The sequence below is a fragment of the Taudactylus pleione genome, unplaced genomic scaffold, assembly GCF_031769625.1.
Source record: "Taudactylus pleione unplaced genomic scaffold, aTauple2 ptg000027l, whole genome shotgun sequence".
NCBI lineage: Eukaryota > Metazoa > Chordata > Amphibia > Anura > Myobatrachidae > Taudactylus > Taudactylus pleione.
In genome coordinates, this window is record NW_028284429.1 from 3,675,763 (window position 1) to 3,694,056 (window position 18,294).

Consider the following 18,294-nt stretch of genomic DNA (forward strand, 5'->3'; position numbering starts at 1 on the left):
AAACCGTCTTCCGCGAGGATATACCATCGCGTGTGGCATACGTTCGTCCAGTGGTGTCGACCGAGAGGTTATGCACCGCGGGAGTTTCGTCTGTCTCGGATTCTCGCCTTCCTGCAAGCGGGACTAGATCATGGGCTTCGCCTTGCTTCTTTGAAGGTACAGGTTTCGGCCCTATCTGTCTGGTTTCACCGTAGGATTGCTACAATCCCGGATGTGCGCACCTTTATGCAGGGTGTTCTCCGCATTCAGCCGCCCTTTGTTCCACCTGTGGCGCCTTGGGATTTGGCTGTGGTCCTGAGGGCTCTCCAAGGACCGCCGTTTGAACCACTGGGCTCAGTGGATCTTAAATGGCTAACAGCTAAGACTGTTTTCCTTCTGGCCATTGCTTCGGCCAGACGTGTTTCTGAGTTAGGGGCTCTTTCTTGTAGACCCCCTTTCTTGGTTTTTTATGGGAACAGGGCAGTGCTCCGCACTCGGCCCGAGTTTCTTCCCAAAGTTGTTTCCCAGTTTCATATTAACGAGGAAATAGTTGTTCCGGCCTTTAACTCACCGGGTCTTTCCGTGGGTGAGGCCTCTTTGGATGTTGTGCGGGCCTTAAGGACTTATGTTGACCGCACTTCTTCGTTTAGGAAGTCGGACGCTTTGTTTGTCCTCTTTGGCTTCCGTAAAAAGGGTTGGCCTGCTTCAAAGCAAACTTTGGCAGCCTGGATCCGTATGGCTATTTCTGAAGCTTATCTTCATGAAGGCCTACCGGTCCCTCCTTCTCTGAAGGCTCATTCCACTAGGTCTGTGGGTCCTTCGTGGGCAGCTCGACGTGGTGCCTCGGCAGTTCAGATCTGCAAGGCTGCTACGTGGTCTTCTGTCCATACCTTCGTGAGGTATTACAGGTTTGACACCTTCGCCTCTCAGGATGCTTCCTTCGGGCGGCGGATTCTCCTTTCTGCACAGGAGCGTCCCCACCCTTAAAGGATACTGCTTTGGGACATCCCCAAGGTATCCTGTGGATACCCTATGGACCCTGAAGTAGAAAATATGAGATATGGTAAGAACTTACCCTTGTTATCTCTATTTCTACGAAGTCCATAGGGTTCCACAGGACTCCCGCCCTGTCGCACCTGTGCTGCAGATGGGCTTTGCTCTGGTCACCGGTTTTCCGTCTCCCTCTGGTGAGAATGTGATTCTTGTATGTGTCCAGATCTTTGTTCTCTCTCTTCCTTCTCCTCCTCCGGCCTATGGCTTGGTAACTAACTGAGGTGCCTTGGCCCGGGGGCGGGGTATAGGAGGGGGACCTAGTGCATCCTGGGAGGCTGAAAGCTTAACTCTTTGGTGCCCTGCGACTGACGTCACACCTATACCCCAAGGTATCCTGTGGAACCCTATGGACTTCGTAGAAATAGAGATAACAAGGGTAAGTTCTTACCATATCTCATATTATCTGTTGGCTGACGTTTTCCTGGCTGAGTGTAAAAAATACATGCTAAAGTCTAGTGGAGGCTGCAGAGGTGAGGCTGCAGCGTAGTCCAAAATTCACACAGGGGAGCCACACCAACTGCCAGTGAGTGCCGGCCGGCGATGTTTGGGGTGGCATGTTATTTAAATGAGCTTTTATTGATCTAATTATTTTTCTTTGAATAAATATGTGAGAATTAGATCAGAAGTTATAGCAGGTAATGGAAACATGTTACTATTTGTAATGGTGATTTGGCCACTTGGATGCACAGTTGCATTGTAGCCTATGGGCGATGTAGCCTGCTATAGCCATTTCCTCTTTTTACAACTTGCCAAATTCAATTAGCCGCTAAAAATGCCGTTTGGAGAAAAGTTTTTGCGGTTTTGCACTTTTCGCCCGTTTTCAAAGTATCTCCGTATTCAATTCCCGGGAGTTGTCGCCTAAACGAAAACTCCATAGACAAAAAAGGGCGAAAAAGTTTCTCCAGCAAAAGGCAGGAGAAAAGAAGTGCAAAATCCATATTTTGGGGTACAAATGTGGGGGATTTGGTTCAGAACGCTTTGAACATCCCCCCTAATGACTATTTAGTAAAAAAAAAAATTTTAATCCTCGGGGGCGAAAAGTGTTGTAAAATGGGTAAAAAGTGTTTGTGGAGGGGGAGCGGGGGCTATATGAATGAGAGGTGTTTTTGAGATTATAAGAGGTCGCGGCAAGTATATTTTTGAGATTTTTAAATCTTCATTTAGAGACCTCAAAATATTAGTGCCCATTTTCTTGTACCCCAAACAAAGCTTTTTATGGGGTACAGACTGATTCTCCCCCCCCCCCCCCCCAAAAAAAAAAAAGAGGTCCTTTTCGCTTTGTAAAACATTCGCCTATCCGCATTATCGCCTGTTTTACACACACATCGCGAAATGTGGAGAATACATCGCGTCAAAACAGGCGAATGAGACCAATTCAGTGCACTTTTCGCCAGACGACACTTTTCACGGCTAAATGAATTCGGCCCTTAATGTAGGTTGTAAGCAGTGCCCTGCGTTGGCCAATCCTCCTGCTGCACTATTGGTGTGATGAGCGCTAGAGGCGTGGCCAGCATAGGGCTCAGGCTGCGGCTGACTCCTGCATCGGGATCAGATAGAATCGCCAAGCTCAACAATCCAGATATCAAATCTCCATTATCTCCATAGGGATGGCAATGGGAGTTTAGGGTCTTGCTTTTAAAGTGTGAAGATGGAATTATTTCTTTTAATAATGTTTAAATGCTCCTGTCCCGCACAACTAACACGTCCCCGTTCCTGTTCCCCGCCAGCCGTTTATACAAAAGATCAGTGAGACATTGGACCCGGATAAGAAGCAAATGCTGGAGAAGATTCTGAACGCAGTGACAGCCGCCATCCGTCCCCTTGAAGAAGCGATCGGTAAATCCGCAGGTGGCGCGGATGTCCAGAGATACGCACAGGTGGGTACCGTCGCATTTCCACCTAGTAGCGTCGTCTGCTTCTGTTACTGTAGAGCAGAGATTCCCTAACGCGGTCCTCATGGCTCTCCAACATGTCAGGTTTTAGAGAGATCCGTGGTTGAGCACAGGTGACTTAATTAGTACCTCAGTCAATTTGATTTAACCACCTGTGCTCAACCATGGATATCCCTAACACCTGAACTGTTAGGGTGCCTTGAGGACAGCGTTGGGGGTACCCCTGGTGTAGAGTATAACCCATCACTCTTTATCCAGACGTTACTGGAGGAATCGTCAGATCTGCTCTCAGACTGGCTGGACACCAGGAGGGGGGCAGAAGTGTCGGACAACTCCATCTTCTCCCAGCTCCCCAAGTACTGGGAAGGAGAGTACCACAAAGACATGGACGCACTGAATGTAAGTGGCCACTTGTTCCTAGTGCTCCTTTCGCTATGGATGGCGAGTAACCGTGAATAGCATGCATTAGTATTAACCACTTCGCTGCTGGTCAGCATAGTTTCTATGTACGCTACAGGAGTGGAATGTAAGCTCCTCAGCAATATGAGATGTATAAATGAATTCCGGGCATTATTCAAATTACAGTTATTAATAATAACTTTTCTTCATTTAAATGTGTTTTTTCTTATTCTTCTAATACATGTATTTATTGTTTGAGTGAACGGACGTATTTCTGCTAGGTTCTGCCCCCAGATGTACTCACACGGGTTAGTGAATATGTTCCAGAAATCGTGGAGTTTGTGCAGAGAATTGTGGGTAATGGTTACGGGTAAGGGTTTCATGGTTTTTTTTCCCTTACACCTTACATATATTTCATTTTTGCCGTTTGCCGCCACCAGAAATTAAATGAAGTTCTTCCGTCTTTCTGTAGTTATGTGTCCAACGGGTCTGTGTACTTCAGCACGGCTAAGTTTCATGCCAGTGATAACCATTACTACGCCAAGTTAGTGCCAGAAGCCGTCGGAGATCAGAAAGCTCTTCAGGAGGGAGAAGGTGAGCGGGTTCCATCCTTCTGGGTAAATACTTGTCTGTGGAGCTGACATTTCTTTGTGATGACCGCTAACCATCTCATTGTATATAGGGGACCTCAGCATCTCAGCTGATCGGCTGAGTGAGAAGCAGTCACCCAATGATTTTGCCCTGTGGAAGGCGTCTAAACCAGGGGAGCCATCGTGGGATTCTCCGTGGGGAAAGGTGAGGCTTCATGGGCTTGTTACATAAATAAAATGAAATATAATAATAATATTTGCTTTGTAGGGATTACTGCACAATGTGTAAGACTTTTGAGGTGATTCAATTGTTTTAGCTATTTCTTTTGGGCGCCCGACAGAGCGATCAGTTGTTATGTTCGGGCATGAATAGCACACGTTTCTGCTGGCAGCCTTTCAGGGTGGTGAGCAGAAATGTGCGATTGGTCGGCTGTTTGGGCGCCCAAAGCAGGACTTTAGATGGGGTTAGCAGCTATACGCAGCTAAACCCCGTGCTTTTGGGCGCCTGCACATGGCACAGGCGCCCAAACTGAGCAACAATTGTGTTTGGGTGCCCAAAAAACAATAGGATCACCCCCCCAAGAATGATATATCTGTGTTTACGGAGTAATTGGCACAACGCCTTTGTCTCACTAACTGATTATTCCTCCTCTTTGTGACTAGTTTTCTGCTTCTTTGAAGGGGAGATGAGAGTAATGTGGGGCTAATTCTGTGCTGCCGGCACAGCGCCTGTAGTTGCTGGCAACCTGGGACTCCGATTTATTACCTTGTGGTAAAGCGAGAGTCAGTAGGGCTAATGCTGGAGTATGTGCTTCTGCAAGCGTAAATCAGCGCAGGCCGCCGAAACCGTCTTCATCAGTATTGGTACTTGCATGGGGCCCATTCTAGGCGATCTGGCAGTGATGGGTTCCCCTCCCCGTACACACTACTCGGAATCGCACAGAGCTTAGCAGATCTCCGGTAAGTCACGACAGTTCGGTGCTCGCACTGTTACCGCCCAGATCCTGCCCAGGAACACCCAGTTACACACACAGGCAGATACGGCCAAGTCCGACTAGGACGGCAATGCGCAGAGATGTGTAAATTCACATCTGCACATAAGCTGTATGCAAAAACTCGCCATCTGCGCTCACACACAGAGATTCAGCCAACTCCGCATCAGGGAGGATGGCCCAAATGTGGGGCTGACAGGAGCGTTTACGGCTGCTCCTATAATTCTATATTGTATTTAGGAAAGAGAGAGAGAGTGCAGCTCACCGATCACACCTAGGACCTGATTCAGACCCGCTCGCTAGGCTGCGTTCGCACGTAGAACGCCAATGTTTGCAATGTGCACATGAGTATAAGTCGCAGTGCGCTAACTAGTCCATGCAATTGGGAAGTGTTCGCTCGCTGCGCATAGCCACCTCGCTAGAATGAGTGACAGGACGTGTCGTTTATGGGTGGTGACGGGATGGTCGATGGAAACGGGGGTGTGGTGGTGCAAGCGCAGGCGTGTCTGAGCGTCTTAATGCCGTTTCAGAGGCGTGCATAATTAAGACGCCGCGTCATAGTACACGTCACATGGCTGAATTACACACAGCAGCACTCGCAGTGCTTGCGGTAGGGTATGGTCAGCCACAAGAGCTACGTATGGGTCCGATGTTACCGATTGTTGCATACGCTTCCTGGGGATGACATGGTAAAGTCGGCGTCTTAAGACAGGCTGGTGGGCGTCTAAATACAAACAACGATTGCTCGCCAAGACATAATGGGCGCCAAGACATAATGGGCGTGCTAATGCTTTGTGATCATGGGGTTTGCATACTTTGGCTGCATGCGAACGCATCTAGCAAGCGGGTCTGAATCAGGCCGTTATTTTTCACACACGAGTCCAATAAAAAATTTATTTTATACCTTAAATAATTTTGTGGCTAAGCTTTTGATACATTCACACAGATCATTATACTAGACTGTTACTTTGTATTGTCGTTCTATTTTTAAGGGTCGCCCTGGCTGGCACATTGAGTGTTCGGCAATGGCTGGCTCCATTTTAGGAGAATCCATGGACATTCACGGAGGGGGGTTCGATCTCCGTTTTCCCCACCATGATAATGAGTTGGCGCAGTCTGAGGTACGGGGAAATGAGGAACAATTGTCTAAGATGCACTTGTATCGCTCCTGGCGTATTCCGTAATGCGGCTCCTCTCTCCGTCTCCGTCTAGGCATACTTCGACAATGACCACTGGGTGCGCTACTTCCTGCATACCGGTCACCTGACCATCGCAGGCTGCAAAATGTCTAAATCTTTGAAGAACTTCATCACTATAAAAGATGCTCTGCAGAAAAATACAGGTACTGATACAGGACCTTGCTTTATCTCATTATTGGTTCTCTAAGGATAATGCAGGTGAGACAGGTGTAGATCATGGTAAGGACAGGAGACCAGGTGTAGACAGATGTAGATCATGGTAAGGACAGAAGACCAGGTGAGACAGGTGTAGATCATGGTAAGGACAGGAGACCAGGTGTAGACAGGTGTAGATCATGGTAAGGACAGGAGACCAGGTGAGACAGGTGTAGATCATGGTAAGGATAGGAGACCAGGTGAGACAGGTGTAGATCATGGTAAGGACAGAAGACCAGGTGAGACAGGTGTAGATCATGGTAAGGACAGGAGACCAGGTGTAGATCATGGTAAGGACAGGAGACCAGGTGAGACAGGTGTAGATCATGGTAAGGACAGGAGACCAGGTGAGACAGGTGTAGATCATGGTAAGGACAGGAGACCAGGTGAGACAGATGTAGATCATGGTAAGGACAGGAGACCAGGTGAGACAGGTGTAGATCATGGTAAGGACAGGAGACCAGGTGAGACAGGTGTAGATCATGGTAAGGACAGGAGACCAGGTGAGACAGGTGTAGATCATGGTAAGGACAGGAGACCAGGTGAGACAGGTGTAGATCATGGTAAGGACAGGAGACCAGGTGTAGATCATGGTAAGGACAGGAGACCAGGTGTAGATCATGGTAAGGACAGGAGACCAAGTGTAGATAGGTGTACTGCTATTACAGCTCTGAGTATTCATTTATTAGCATAATCATATAGCGCCAGTGTATTCCATTATCTATCGATCTAATATATATAATAATGATCTGGGGGCGATTCAATTCAGTGCGCTGTTAGTCTGACTGAAGATTTCTCCTCGCACCCTCCTGAGGGTGAGAGGAGAAAGCCGACTAAAGTGGCGGCCGGGCTGCTGTTTCCCGGCTTAGTGCGGCACGAACAGCCTCGCGCCCAGCACATTAGTTGGAGAGTGCTGGTTCTCGCGACTAAATACACTGCTTAAGTCACAAGAACCGGCATTCTACGACTTAACTGCTTTTAGTCGGACTTCATATCGCGGTGAATTGAATAGCTCCGGGAGCGCCCGCAGAATTTAATCGCCCCCAATCGTGTGCGCGCCATAGGTGGGATAAATATAGTCTATGCATGTTTCTTGCTTTCATACTTAGTCTCCTCAGTATATCCGCCTTATAAGTTTATCTGTCCATCATCATATTTCTATCCCTTAGTTCCTTATCTTTTCTCTTTATCTCCTAAACTATTTTACGTTCTTAGCAGCTTCCTCTCCTGTGTTAACGCCAATGCTGTCTTCCATATTCCCTTGTCATTACGTTTCCCAGCCAGGCGCTCAGGCCTAACACCTACTTTCCCTGTGTCCTCACATCTATCACCCCCCATACTTACACACTGTGCCTCATTCTCCGCCTAATCACCCTGCACTGTGCCTCATTCTCTGCCTAATCACCCTGCACTGGGCCTCATTCTCCGCCTACTTACCCTGCCCTGTGCCTCGTTCTCCGCCTACTTACCCTGCCCTGTGCCTCGTTCTCCGCCTACTTACCCTGCCCTGTGTCTCGTTCTCCGCCCTGTCGCCCTCACCTGTGTATTCTCTCCCTTTATCGCATCTGTGCTATCTCTGTATTCCACATGCTATGAAGTGTCATTTCCCAGCAATGTGTCTGATGGGTCTCTCCCCGCAGCGCGGCAGTTGCGCCTGGCGTTCCTCATGCACTCCTGGAAGGACACGCTGGATTATTCTCACAACACCATGGAGTCAGCCGTCCAGTACGAGAAGTTCATGAATGTGAGCATTGCATATTACAGCGTGCTATAATGAGGGTCAGGCGCGTCCTTGTAGAACGCCTCACTAAGCACCTGACCACTTTCTATTATCAGGAATTCTTTTTAAATGTGAAGGATATTCTGAGGGCCCCTACAGACATCACCGGCCGCTTTGTGAGGTGGGAATCTCAGGAGATCGAACTCAATGACAGGTTAGTGCTATATTATCTATTACATTGTACTGAATATGGCCACATTGGTGATCTCCTGCATAACACACCGTAAGCTGTGATCTTCCATGTTGTACCTAAAGCTGTGGGTGGTTCGCTTGTGGCAATTCTACCTCTTTATTCTATTTACTAAAGGGAGAGGTTTTTTTTTAGAAGTGGAGATGTTGCCCATGGCAACCAATCAGATTCTACTTAACATTAACCTAGCACCTTCTAGAAGATAATAGCTAGAATCTGATTGGTTGCTATGGGCAACATCTCCACCTCTAAAAACTCTCACTTTAGTAAATATACCCCCTAGGTGTAAAGGTATGCAGTCGGGAAGCCGGCGGACCTAATCCCGACAGCCGGCTTCCTGACTGCTTAATATCGGCGAGGGTTAAATGACAGGTGTCTAAATCTAGACGCCTGTCATCTTACCGTCGCCGGGAGACAGGCGCCCGGCAGCCCGATCGAAGGGTTGCCGCGCGCGGATAGCCGCGCGCGGGGGGGGGGGGTGGGGTGGGGTGGGGGGGTGTTAGGTTAGGTTTAGGGCTCCCGGGGGGGACTTAGGGTTAGGCACTCCCCCAGGAGGTTAGGCTAGGGGAAGGGCGGCTTAGGGCTAGGCACCCCCCCGGAGGACTTAGGTTTAGGTGGCGGGGAAGGGTGGTTAGGTTTAGGCACTTAGAAGGGGATTAGGGTTAGGAACTGAGGGGAAGGTTAGGGTTAGGCACCCCTAAGGAGGGTTAGGGGAGGGAATTAGGTTGGTCAATACTTAGGGACGATTGGGGTTTTCACCCATGTCGGGCAGCCGCTGTCGGGATTTCGGTATATCATAGCGATTCCGGTGTAAAATATCCTTTATTAATGCCCTCCATTGCTTTGAGTCTTTATTTGCTGTTAGACCCTTCAGCAGAATATATTCTCTATATAAATTGCTGTGGGTTTTGACAGGTTATGCTGGGACTTGTACTCCCACAGTGACTGTAGTACGACTATAAGTTAGTGTCTTAGCGCCACTTGTTGGACACTGGTTCCCTGATTACGGGGGAGATGTATCTAGCAGTAACAAGTGGAGAAGCTGCCCATAGTATCCAATCAGCTTCCATCATTTTATAGAAAGTACCTCATAAATGCTACGTTGAAGCTGATTGGTTGCTATGGGCATCTTGTCCACTTATCCCCTCTTTGTACTTCTTGATACATCTCCCCCTTGGTCTGTAATGAATTGCCCCAGCGAGTAATGACATCGTATCCAACATACTCTACCAACTGCTTTGTAATGTTTGAAGATCCGTTTTTGCCTCGTAGTGATAATTATATGTGCTCCTCCGTGTGTGCCCGCTTATTCTGCTGCTGTACCCCACTAGCTCTCAGTGAGCTGAAGGTTAGTGTGAGTGAGCTCTCCCCTCTGTCGCACTAGTTTCTATAGCAAGAAGGCCGCTGTACACGCAGCTCTGTGCGACAACATGGACACTCGGACCGTCATGGAAGAAATGCGCTCGCTGGTCAGTCAGTCTAACTCCTACATCGCATCCAAGAAGGCAGCTAAGCAGCCCCCTAATAGGATGTTATTGGAGAGCATCAGCACCTACCTGACCAGCATGCTCAGGGTAAGTCCTTGCCACTCCAATGCCAGCTCCTTACACTGCTTCTAGGCAGTATATTCTGTGTGTATTATATGTCAGACAGGCAGAGAGCTGGAGACTGCAGGACAGTGCGTACCCGGGCACAGAATGTGTAATGGGACTTACCGTAACAACCGGCTCCTGTAGTGGTGGTAGGCGCGAGCGCTGAGCAGTCCTTGTAGGACCATTGGGGGAGCCGTAGAGGCAGCCATTGTTCTGTGGGATGAGCCGGTAGCCGGCGTATCCTCTCACTACATGGTGACGGCATAATGTCTCAGTGGTAGAATTCTCTCCTATGGAGCTGATGCTCTCTGAATGCGCAGTACGCCAATTGGCTGCCCGCGCTTTGCGTAGGTGGCTGGTATACTGTGTTCTCTTTCTATGAACACAAGGGGGCTTATTCTGGGTTTGCGGCGGCATCTTTTGTCAGAGTCCTGTCTGCAACTCTTCTGCCAAATACCAGTATAAGCCTTTAGACGCTGCCATTGATCACGGCGTAGAAACTAGGTGCAGAAAGCATGGCTACCAAAGTGGACCTAACCACTGAGGCGTGTCTGACCCCTGACCTGTTATACAGTGAGCAGATGTACCCAGGTGTCACTGCAGGACAGGATGTGATTATTGTGTTGTGTACGTTCCGCTCCAGTATACACCGATGAGCACCTGGACCTATAACCACTGAGGCGTGTCTGACCCCTGACCTGTTATATAGTGAGCAGATGTGCCCAGGTGTCACTGCAGGACAGGGTGTGATATTGTGTTGTGTACGTTCCGCTCCAGTATACACCGATGAGCACCTGGACCTATAACCACTGAGGCGTGTCTGACCCCTGACCTGTTATATAGTGAGCAGATGTGCCCAGGTGTCACTGCAGGACAGGGTGTGATATTGTGTTGTGTACGTTCCGCTCCAGTATACACCGATGAGCACACACACAGCAGCAGGGAAGCAGCACACCAGTCTGGATGCAAGTACAAGCTGGTCGGCGCCAGTCTTTATTGTACAATGTCAGAAATATAAAGAAAACATAAATATAAATCCTAGCCCTGTCGGGGCACTAACTTCACAGGTAGTTCCCTCACTACCAGAACCTGGCAGGGCCTAATGCCCTCGCCAGCAACAAAAGCAGAGCACAACACTCAGTTAGGTTTCCAAGTGTCTCTGAGCAAACTCCCTGCCTGCTCTCCCAGGTGAGACACTCAGCCTTATCCGAACTAGGCTTATATTGGCGACTCTCAGGTGGAAACCCTAACAAGCCTGTTACCAGGCTGCGAGAACCAAAACCTGGAGTGGCCGTGGGTGGAGCCCTCCCTCTCCTCTCACCCACAACCCCCAGGTCCCAAACCGGCTTTTCAAATAGCCGAAACTCAAGCCTGCTATACTGCAGACTTTCTCCTGGGGGTTTAAAACACATAAGACAGGAATCTGGGACAAATGTACCTGCCACAGACCACTTTACCAATGATCCTATCACATATCCCCCCCCTTTGTTTCGACCTGTGGGGCGGAACAACTGAAGCCCCCAAACAATGAACGCGTGACAACGCGTCAGCATTGGCCAGCTGGCTTCCTGGCCTGTGTTCCACTGAAAATTTAAAAGTTTGTAACGCCAAGAACCATCTCGTAATTCTCGCATTACTGTCCTTATTTTCGGACATCCACTTCAAAGGGGCATGGTCAGTGATCAATTTGAACTTTCTTCCGACCAAGTAGTACCTGAGAGCCTCTAACGCCCACTTTATGGCCAACGCCTCCTTCTCCACTGTGGCATAGTTTCTCTCATGTACATTCAACTTTCTACTTAGATAGAAAATAGGGTGTTCCTCACCCTCCTTGTTCTGGGACAGGACCGCTCCTATACCTACTTCTGATGCATCGGTTTGTACTATGAATTCCCTTTCAAAATTAGGAGTCATCAGGACTGGTTGGGAACACAACGCTACTTTCAACTCCTGAAAAGCTTTCTCTGCCTCAGGACTCCATTCTACCATGACTTTTTGTTTGCCTTTGGTCAGGTCAGTCAGTCAGTGGGACTGCCATGGTGGCAAAGTTGGGTATAAACCTCCTGTAGTACCCCGTAATTCCCAAGAAGGCTCTCACCTGCTTCTTATTCAGAGGCTGTGGCCAGTTTTGTATGGCATCAACTTTATTGAGCTGAGGCTTTATCAGGCCTCTGCCAATGGTGTATCCCAGATATTTTACTTCCTCCATGCCTAGACAACACTTTTTTGGGTTGGCTGTCAAACCTGCCTTATAGATGGAGTCCAACACTGCTTGTACCCTGGGTAAGTGAGACTGCCAATCAGGACTATGAATGACCACGTCATCCAGATAAGCAGCCGCATACCGTCTATGGGGCCTTAGAATCCTGTCCATCATTCTTTGGAAGGTAGCAGGTGCCCCATGTAGCCCGAAGGGCAACATCTTGTACTGAAACAAGCCCTCTGGCGCTGAAAAAGCTGTCTTTTGTTTGGCGCTCTCGGTTAACGGTACTTGCCAATACCCTTTGGTTAGGTCAAGAGTGGTTAAATACCTTGCCGTCCCTAGTCTCTCAATCAGTTCATCCACTCTTGGCATCGGGTAGGCATCGAATTTTGAAACACTGTTCAACTTTCGGAAGTCATTGCAGAAACGCACACTCCCGTCGGGCTTTGGAATCAACACAATGGGACTTGACCATTCACTATGTGATTCTTCAATAACCCCCAACTCTAGCATATTTTTAATTTCTTTCGACACCGATTCTCTTTCTGCTTCTGGTAACCTATAGGGCTTTAGATTAACTTTAACCCCTGGGTCAGTGATGATGTCATGTTTAATGACCGAGGTTTTCCCAGGTACGTCAGAGAACAGCACCCTATTTCTGATCAGAAACTCCTTGACCTCTTGTTGTTGAATTGCCGACAGGGTTTTTGCCACTGTCACTTCGGGAACTAAGGGCCCTGGATTTACTGGAGGGGCTCGGACGGCCGACAGTACCGTTCTATCTCTCCAGGGCTTTAATAGATTTATATGGTATATCTGTTCCGGCTTTCTTTTCCCCGGCTGGTAAACTTTGTAATTGACCTGTCCCACTCTTTCTAAGATTTCAAAGGGCCCTTGCCATTTAGCCAAAAGTTTATTTTCCACAGTGGGAACCAACACTAACACTCTGTCCCCAGGAGCAAAGCTGCGTAACCGGGCATTGCGGTTGTATACCCTCTGCTGTGCCTGTTGAGCCTGTTCCAGGTGCTCTCTTACTATCGGCACCACAGCAGCAATTCTCTCCTGCATTTGAGAAACATACTCAATCACCGTTTTGTAAGGACTAGACTGCCCCTCCCATGTCTCTTTGGCAATGTCTAGTAACCCCCTTGGGTGTCTACCATACAACAAGTCGAAGGGTGAAAACCCGGTGGAGGACTGGGGAACCTCTCTTATGGCCAACAATAAATACGGCAACAAGTAATCCCAATCCCTACCATCCTTGTCGACCACTTTCCTAAGCATGTGTTTTAACGTCTTGTTAAACCTCTCGACCAGCCCATCGGTTTGGGGGTGATAAACCGAAGTTCTTAACTGTTCAATTTTGAACAGGTGGCATAACTCTTTCATGACTTTTGACATAAACGGTGTACCCTGGTCAGTTAGTATCTCCTTGGGTATACCCAGCCTGCTAAAGACATGAACTAGCTCTCTGGCAATGGTCTTGGTTGACGTATTGCGCAACGGGATCGCTTCCGGGTACCTGGTAGCGTTAAACATAATGACCAGAATATACTGGTGTCCCCTGGCAGACTTCATTAAGGGTCCCACCAAATCCATCGCTATTATTTCAAACGGCACCTCTATGATAGGCAATGGAACTAGTGGACCCTTAAAATGTGGCCTGGGAGCATGATACTGACACTCAGGGCAGGATGCGCAAAAGTCAGACACCTCTTTATGAAGCCCGGGCCAGAAAAACTGCATTATTCGCTCAGTGGTTTTCTCTACCCCTAGATGGCCTGCCGTTATATGACCATGGGCCAGATCCAACACTGTTCTTCTGTAGGCTTTGGGAACTATTAGTTGTTCCACAATATCTTCCCCCTTCTTAGTCACCTGATATAACAAATCCTGACACATTGCCATGTGGGGATAGGACAAAGTACTATCAGGGTCTACGGGTTTACCATCAACTACTTTTACATTCTCCCTGGCTTTTACCAAAGTAGGGTCATTCAACTGCTCCACGGCAAAGACCTCTCTTCTGACCTCTAAATCAGGCAGACGATCACCTGGCCCAACAACACTTCCCACCTCAATGGGAGGCACATCAGTTGGCGGGCCACCGTCACGTTCTGCATTCTCTAGTTCGCCAACCATAGTAGAAAAAGGGAATAACTCTGACTCAGAAGAAACTCCCTCCTCCACTACATCGACAACCTTCTCAAATGGATCGGGGTTGTTCACCTCTGGAACAAAACGGCTTTCCCACAACTTCCAGAAGTGAGCAAAGTTTCTCCCCAATATTGCATCGTACACCAGACCATGCACCAAACCCACAGAAACTATAGCAGAGCCACATGGTGTCTCGATGTTCACCTCGGCCGTAACAGAATATCGAGTATCCCCATGTATGCAGGTCACACCAACAGTTTTCCCTGTATGCCTCAAGGGGTTCACCAGCTCAGCTTTTATAAGTGTCACCAAGCTACCAGAGTCTAACAGTGCCTCTACTCGGTTGCCATCTACAGTGAGTACACACATGTGCTTATCAGACTCAGCCTGCCGGTCAGCCGTACAGGCTGTCTGTGCAAAGAAAGACCCCCTGCGGTAGACATGAGCAGTATCACATTGCATAGGTTCAGTTGTAAGTGAACAATTAGCGGCAATATGGCCGAAGACACCACATCAGAAACACTGAATCATATTAATGTCTAGTCGTTTACGGGGCAAGAACCTTCCTGGCCTGTCTCCAGGTTCTACACCCTCAGTCTTAGGTACATTCCACCGCCCAGCACCCTTCTCCCCTGGAACAGTCTTACCAGTGTCTGTGGGAGTTCGCCGGTGCGCAATCGGGGCTCGGTGGGGCATACTCATCAGCTCCTCAGCCGCCACGTACCTCTCCACCAGCTCGACCAACTGGTCCGCGGACTTAGGGTCTGCATGGCTCACCCACTTGCGCAGAGTCACAGGTAATGATCGCATGTACCGGTCCATCAAGACCCTTTCCACGATCTGTGGTCCCGTCAGCGTCTCGGGCTGTAGCCATTTTGAGGACAGATGGACGAGGTCATGCATCTGTGAACGTGGAGGCTTGTCCCTATGGAACTCCCAGCGGTGGATCCGTTGGGCACGAACAAAGGTGGTGACTCCCAAGCGAGTTAGGATCTCCTGTTTTAGTTTTTTATAGACCTTGGCATCAGCCAGGCATAAGTCGAAATAGGCCTTTTGTGGCTCCCCAGACAAAAAAGGTGCCACCAGACTTGCCCACTGCTCCTTGGGCCAACTCTCCCTTTCGGCCATTCTTTCAAACGCGGTGAGATAGGCCTCCACATCATCGCCCGAAGTCATCTTTTGGAGGAAGTGACTGGCTCGTACGGAGTAAGTGGGGGTGGAAGGACCAGTAGCAACATCTCTGGGCCGGGCGAGCAGATGCTGTACCACCTCTTTTATGGCCTGGCAGGTTACCTCGATGGCGACCTGTTGTTGCCTCTGGGCTGTCTCCAAGGCCAACAGTTGCACCCTGGTGGATTCCTGCTGAGCTCTGGTAGATTCCTGCTGAAGTTTGTTTGTCTCCTGCTGAGCTGCTGTAGCTTGGAGCAAGGCATTAATAATGTCCTCCATTTTGTCCTGGGGTGTAGGTTGGAAGCTGAACCTTGCCTCTCTGAGCATTGGCTGACGCCTCCTCTATGGGACTCCAAGGACACAGCGTTATTTCCACACTTACAAATTGGGTGTCTGTCCGTTTAATTTTTAAATGGAAAGTTTTCCTCTTGCTGCAACTTCAGTGTGTGTGGTTGCCCGCATTCTCCACCATATTGTGACACAGTTAGGTTAGGGGGTCCCTCTCCTGGGGACTCCTTCCTTACACACACACACACAGCAGCAGGGAAGCAGCACACCAGTCTGGATGCAAGTACAATCTGGTCGGCGCCAGTCTTTATTGTACAATGTCAGAAATATAAAGAAAACATAAATATAAATCCTAGCCCTGTCGGGGCACTAACTTCACAGGTAGTTCCCTCACTACCAGAACCTGGCAGGGCCTAATGCCCTCGCCAGCAACAAAAGCACAGCACAGTACTCACAGATAGGTTTCCAAGTGTCTCTGAGCAAACTCCCTGCCTGCTCTCCCAGGTGAGACACTCAGCCTTATCCAAACTAGGCTTATATTGGCCATTCTCAGGTGGAAACCCTAACAAGCCTGTTACCAGGCTGCGAGAACCAAAACCTGGAGTGGCCGTGGGTGGAGCCCTCCCTCTCCTCTCACCCACAACCCCCAGGTCCCAAACCGGCTTTTCAAATAGCCGAAACTCAAGCCTGCTACACTGCAGACTTTCTCCTGGGGGTTTAAAACACATAAGACAGGAATCTGGGACAAATGTACCTGCCACAGACCACTTTACCAATGATCCTATCACAGTACGTTCCGCTCCAGTATACACCGATGAGCACCTGGACCTATAACCACTGAGGCGTGTCTGACCCCTGACCTGTTATACAGTGAGCAGATGTACCCAGGTGTCACTGCAGGACAGGATGTGATTATTGTGTTGTGTACGTTCCGCTCCAGTATACACCGATGAGCACCTGGACCTAACCACTGAGGCGTGTCTGACCCCTGACCTGTTATACAGTGATCAGATGTACCCAGGTGTCACTGCAGGACAGGATGTGATATTGTGTTGTGTACGTTCCGCTCCAGTATACACCGATGAGCACCTGGACCTATAACCACTGAGGCGTGTCTGACCCCTGACCTGTTATACAGTGAGCAGATGTACCCAGGTGTCACTGCAGGACAGGATGTGATATTGTGTTGTGTACGTTCCGCTCCAGTATACACCGATGAGCACCTGGACCTATAACCACTGAGGCGTGTCTGACCCCTGACCTGTTATACAGTGAGCAGATGTGCCCAGGTGTCACTGCAGGACAGGATGTGATTATTGTGTTGTGTACGTTCCGCTCCAGTATACACCGATGAGCACCTGGACCTATAACCTCTGAGGCGTGTCTGACCCCTGACCTGTTATACAGTGAGCAGATGTGCCCAGGTGTCACTGCAGGACAGGATGTGATATTGTGTTGTGTACGTTCCGCTCCAGTATACACCGATGAGCACCTGGACCTATAACCACTGAGGCGTGTCTGACCCCTGACCTGTTATACAGTGAGCAGATGTACCCAGGTGTCACTGCAGGACAGGATGTGATTATTGTGTTGTGTACGTTCCGCTCCAGTATACACCGATGAGCACCTGGACCTATAACCACTGAGGCGTGTCTGACCCCTGACCTGTTGTACAGTGAGCAGATGTGCCCAGGTGTCACTACAGGACAGGATGTGATATTGTGTTGTGTACGTTCCGCTCCAGTATACACCGATGAGCACCTGGACCTATAACCACTGAGGCGTGTCTGACCCTGACCTGTTATACAGTGAGCAGATGTACCCAGGTGTCACTGCAGGACAGGATGTGATTATTGTGTTGTGTACGTTCCGCTCCAGTATACACCGATGAGCACCTGGACCTATAACCACTGAGGCGTGTCTGACCCCTGACCTGTTGTACAGTGAGCAGATGTGCCCAGGTGTCACTGCAGGACAGGATGTGATATTGTGTTGTGTACGTTCCGCTCCAGTATACACCGATGAGCACCTGGACCTATAACCACTGAGGCGTGTCTGACCCCTGACCTGTTATACAGTGAGCAGATGTACCCAGGTGTCACTGCAGGACAGGATGTGATTATTGTGTTGTGTACGTTCCGCTCCAGTATACACCGATGAGCACCTGGACCTATAACCACTGAGGCGTGTCTGACCCCTGACCTGTTATACAGTGAGCAGATGTGCCCAGGTGTCACTGCAGGACAGGATGTGATTATTGTGTTGTGTACGTTCCGCTCCAGTATACACCGATGAGCACCTGGACCTATAACCACTGAGGCGTGTCTGACCCCTGACCTGTTATACAGTGAGCCGATGTGCCCAGGTGTCACTGCAGGACAGGATGTGATTATTGTGTTGTGTACGTTCTGCTCCAGTATACACCGATGAGCACCTGGACCTATAACCACTGAGGCGTGTCTGACCCCTGACCTGTTATACAGTGAGCCGATGTGCCCAGGTGTCACTGCAGGACAGGATGTGATTATTGTGTTGTGTACGTTCTGCTCCAGTATACACCGATGAGCACCTGGACCTATAACCACTGAGGCGTGTCTGACCCCTGACCTGTTATA

At 49.2% G+C, this 18,294-nt stretch overlaps 1 protein-coding gene across 2 annotated transcripts in view; it reads left to right on the forward strand.

Moving 5' to 3' along the window:
• CARS1 (cysteinyl-tRNA synthetase 1) overlaps positions 1-18,294 on the forward strand; it is a 67,408-nt gene that overhangs the window by 29,516 nt on the left and 19,598 nt on the right. For both annotated transcript variants that reach the window (XM_088451805.1, XM_088451806.1), the window contains 10 exons: positions 2,760-2,909; positions 3,183-3,323; positions 3,605-3,693; positions 3,796-3,917; positions 4,006-4,118; positions 5,898-6,026; positions 6,118-6,247; positions 7,940-8,043; positions 8,136-8,233; positions 9,654-9,843. In XM_088451805.1, coding sequence (XP_088307931.1) covers positions 2,760-2,909; positions 3,183-3,323; positions 3,605-3,693; positions 3,796-3,917; positions 4,006-4,118; positions 5,898-6,026; positions 6,118-6,247; positions 7,940-8,043; positions 8,136-8,233; positions 9,654-9,843 — 1,266 coding nt within the window. The remainder of the gene's footprint in view (positions 1-2,759; positions 2,910-3,182; positions 3,324-3,604; positions 3,694-3,795; positions 3,918-4,005; positions 4,119-5,897; positions 6,027-6,117; positions 6,248-7,939; positions 8,044-8,135; positions 8,234-9,653; positions 9,844-18,294) is intronic.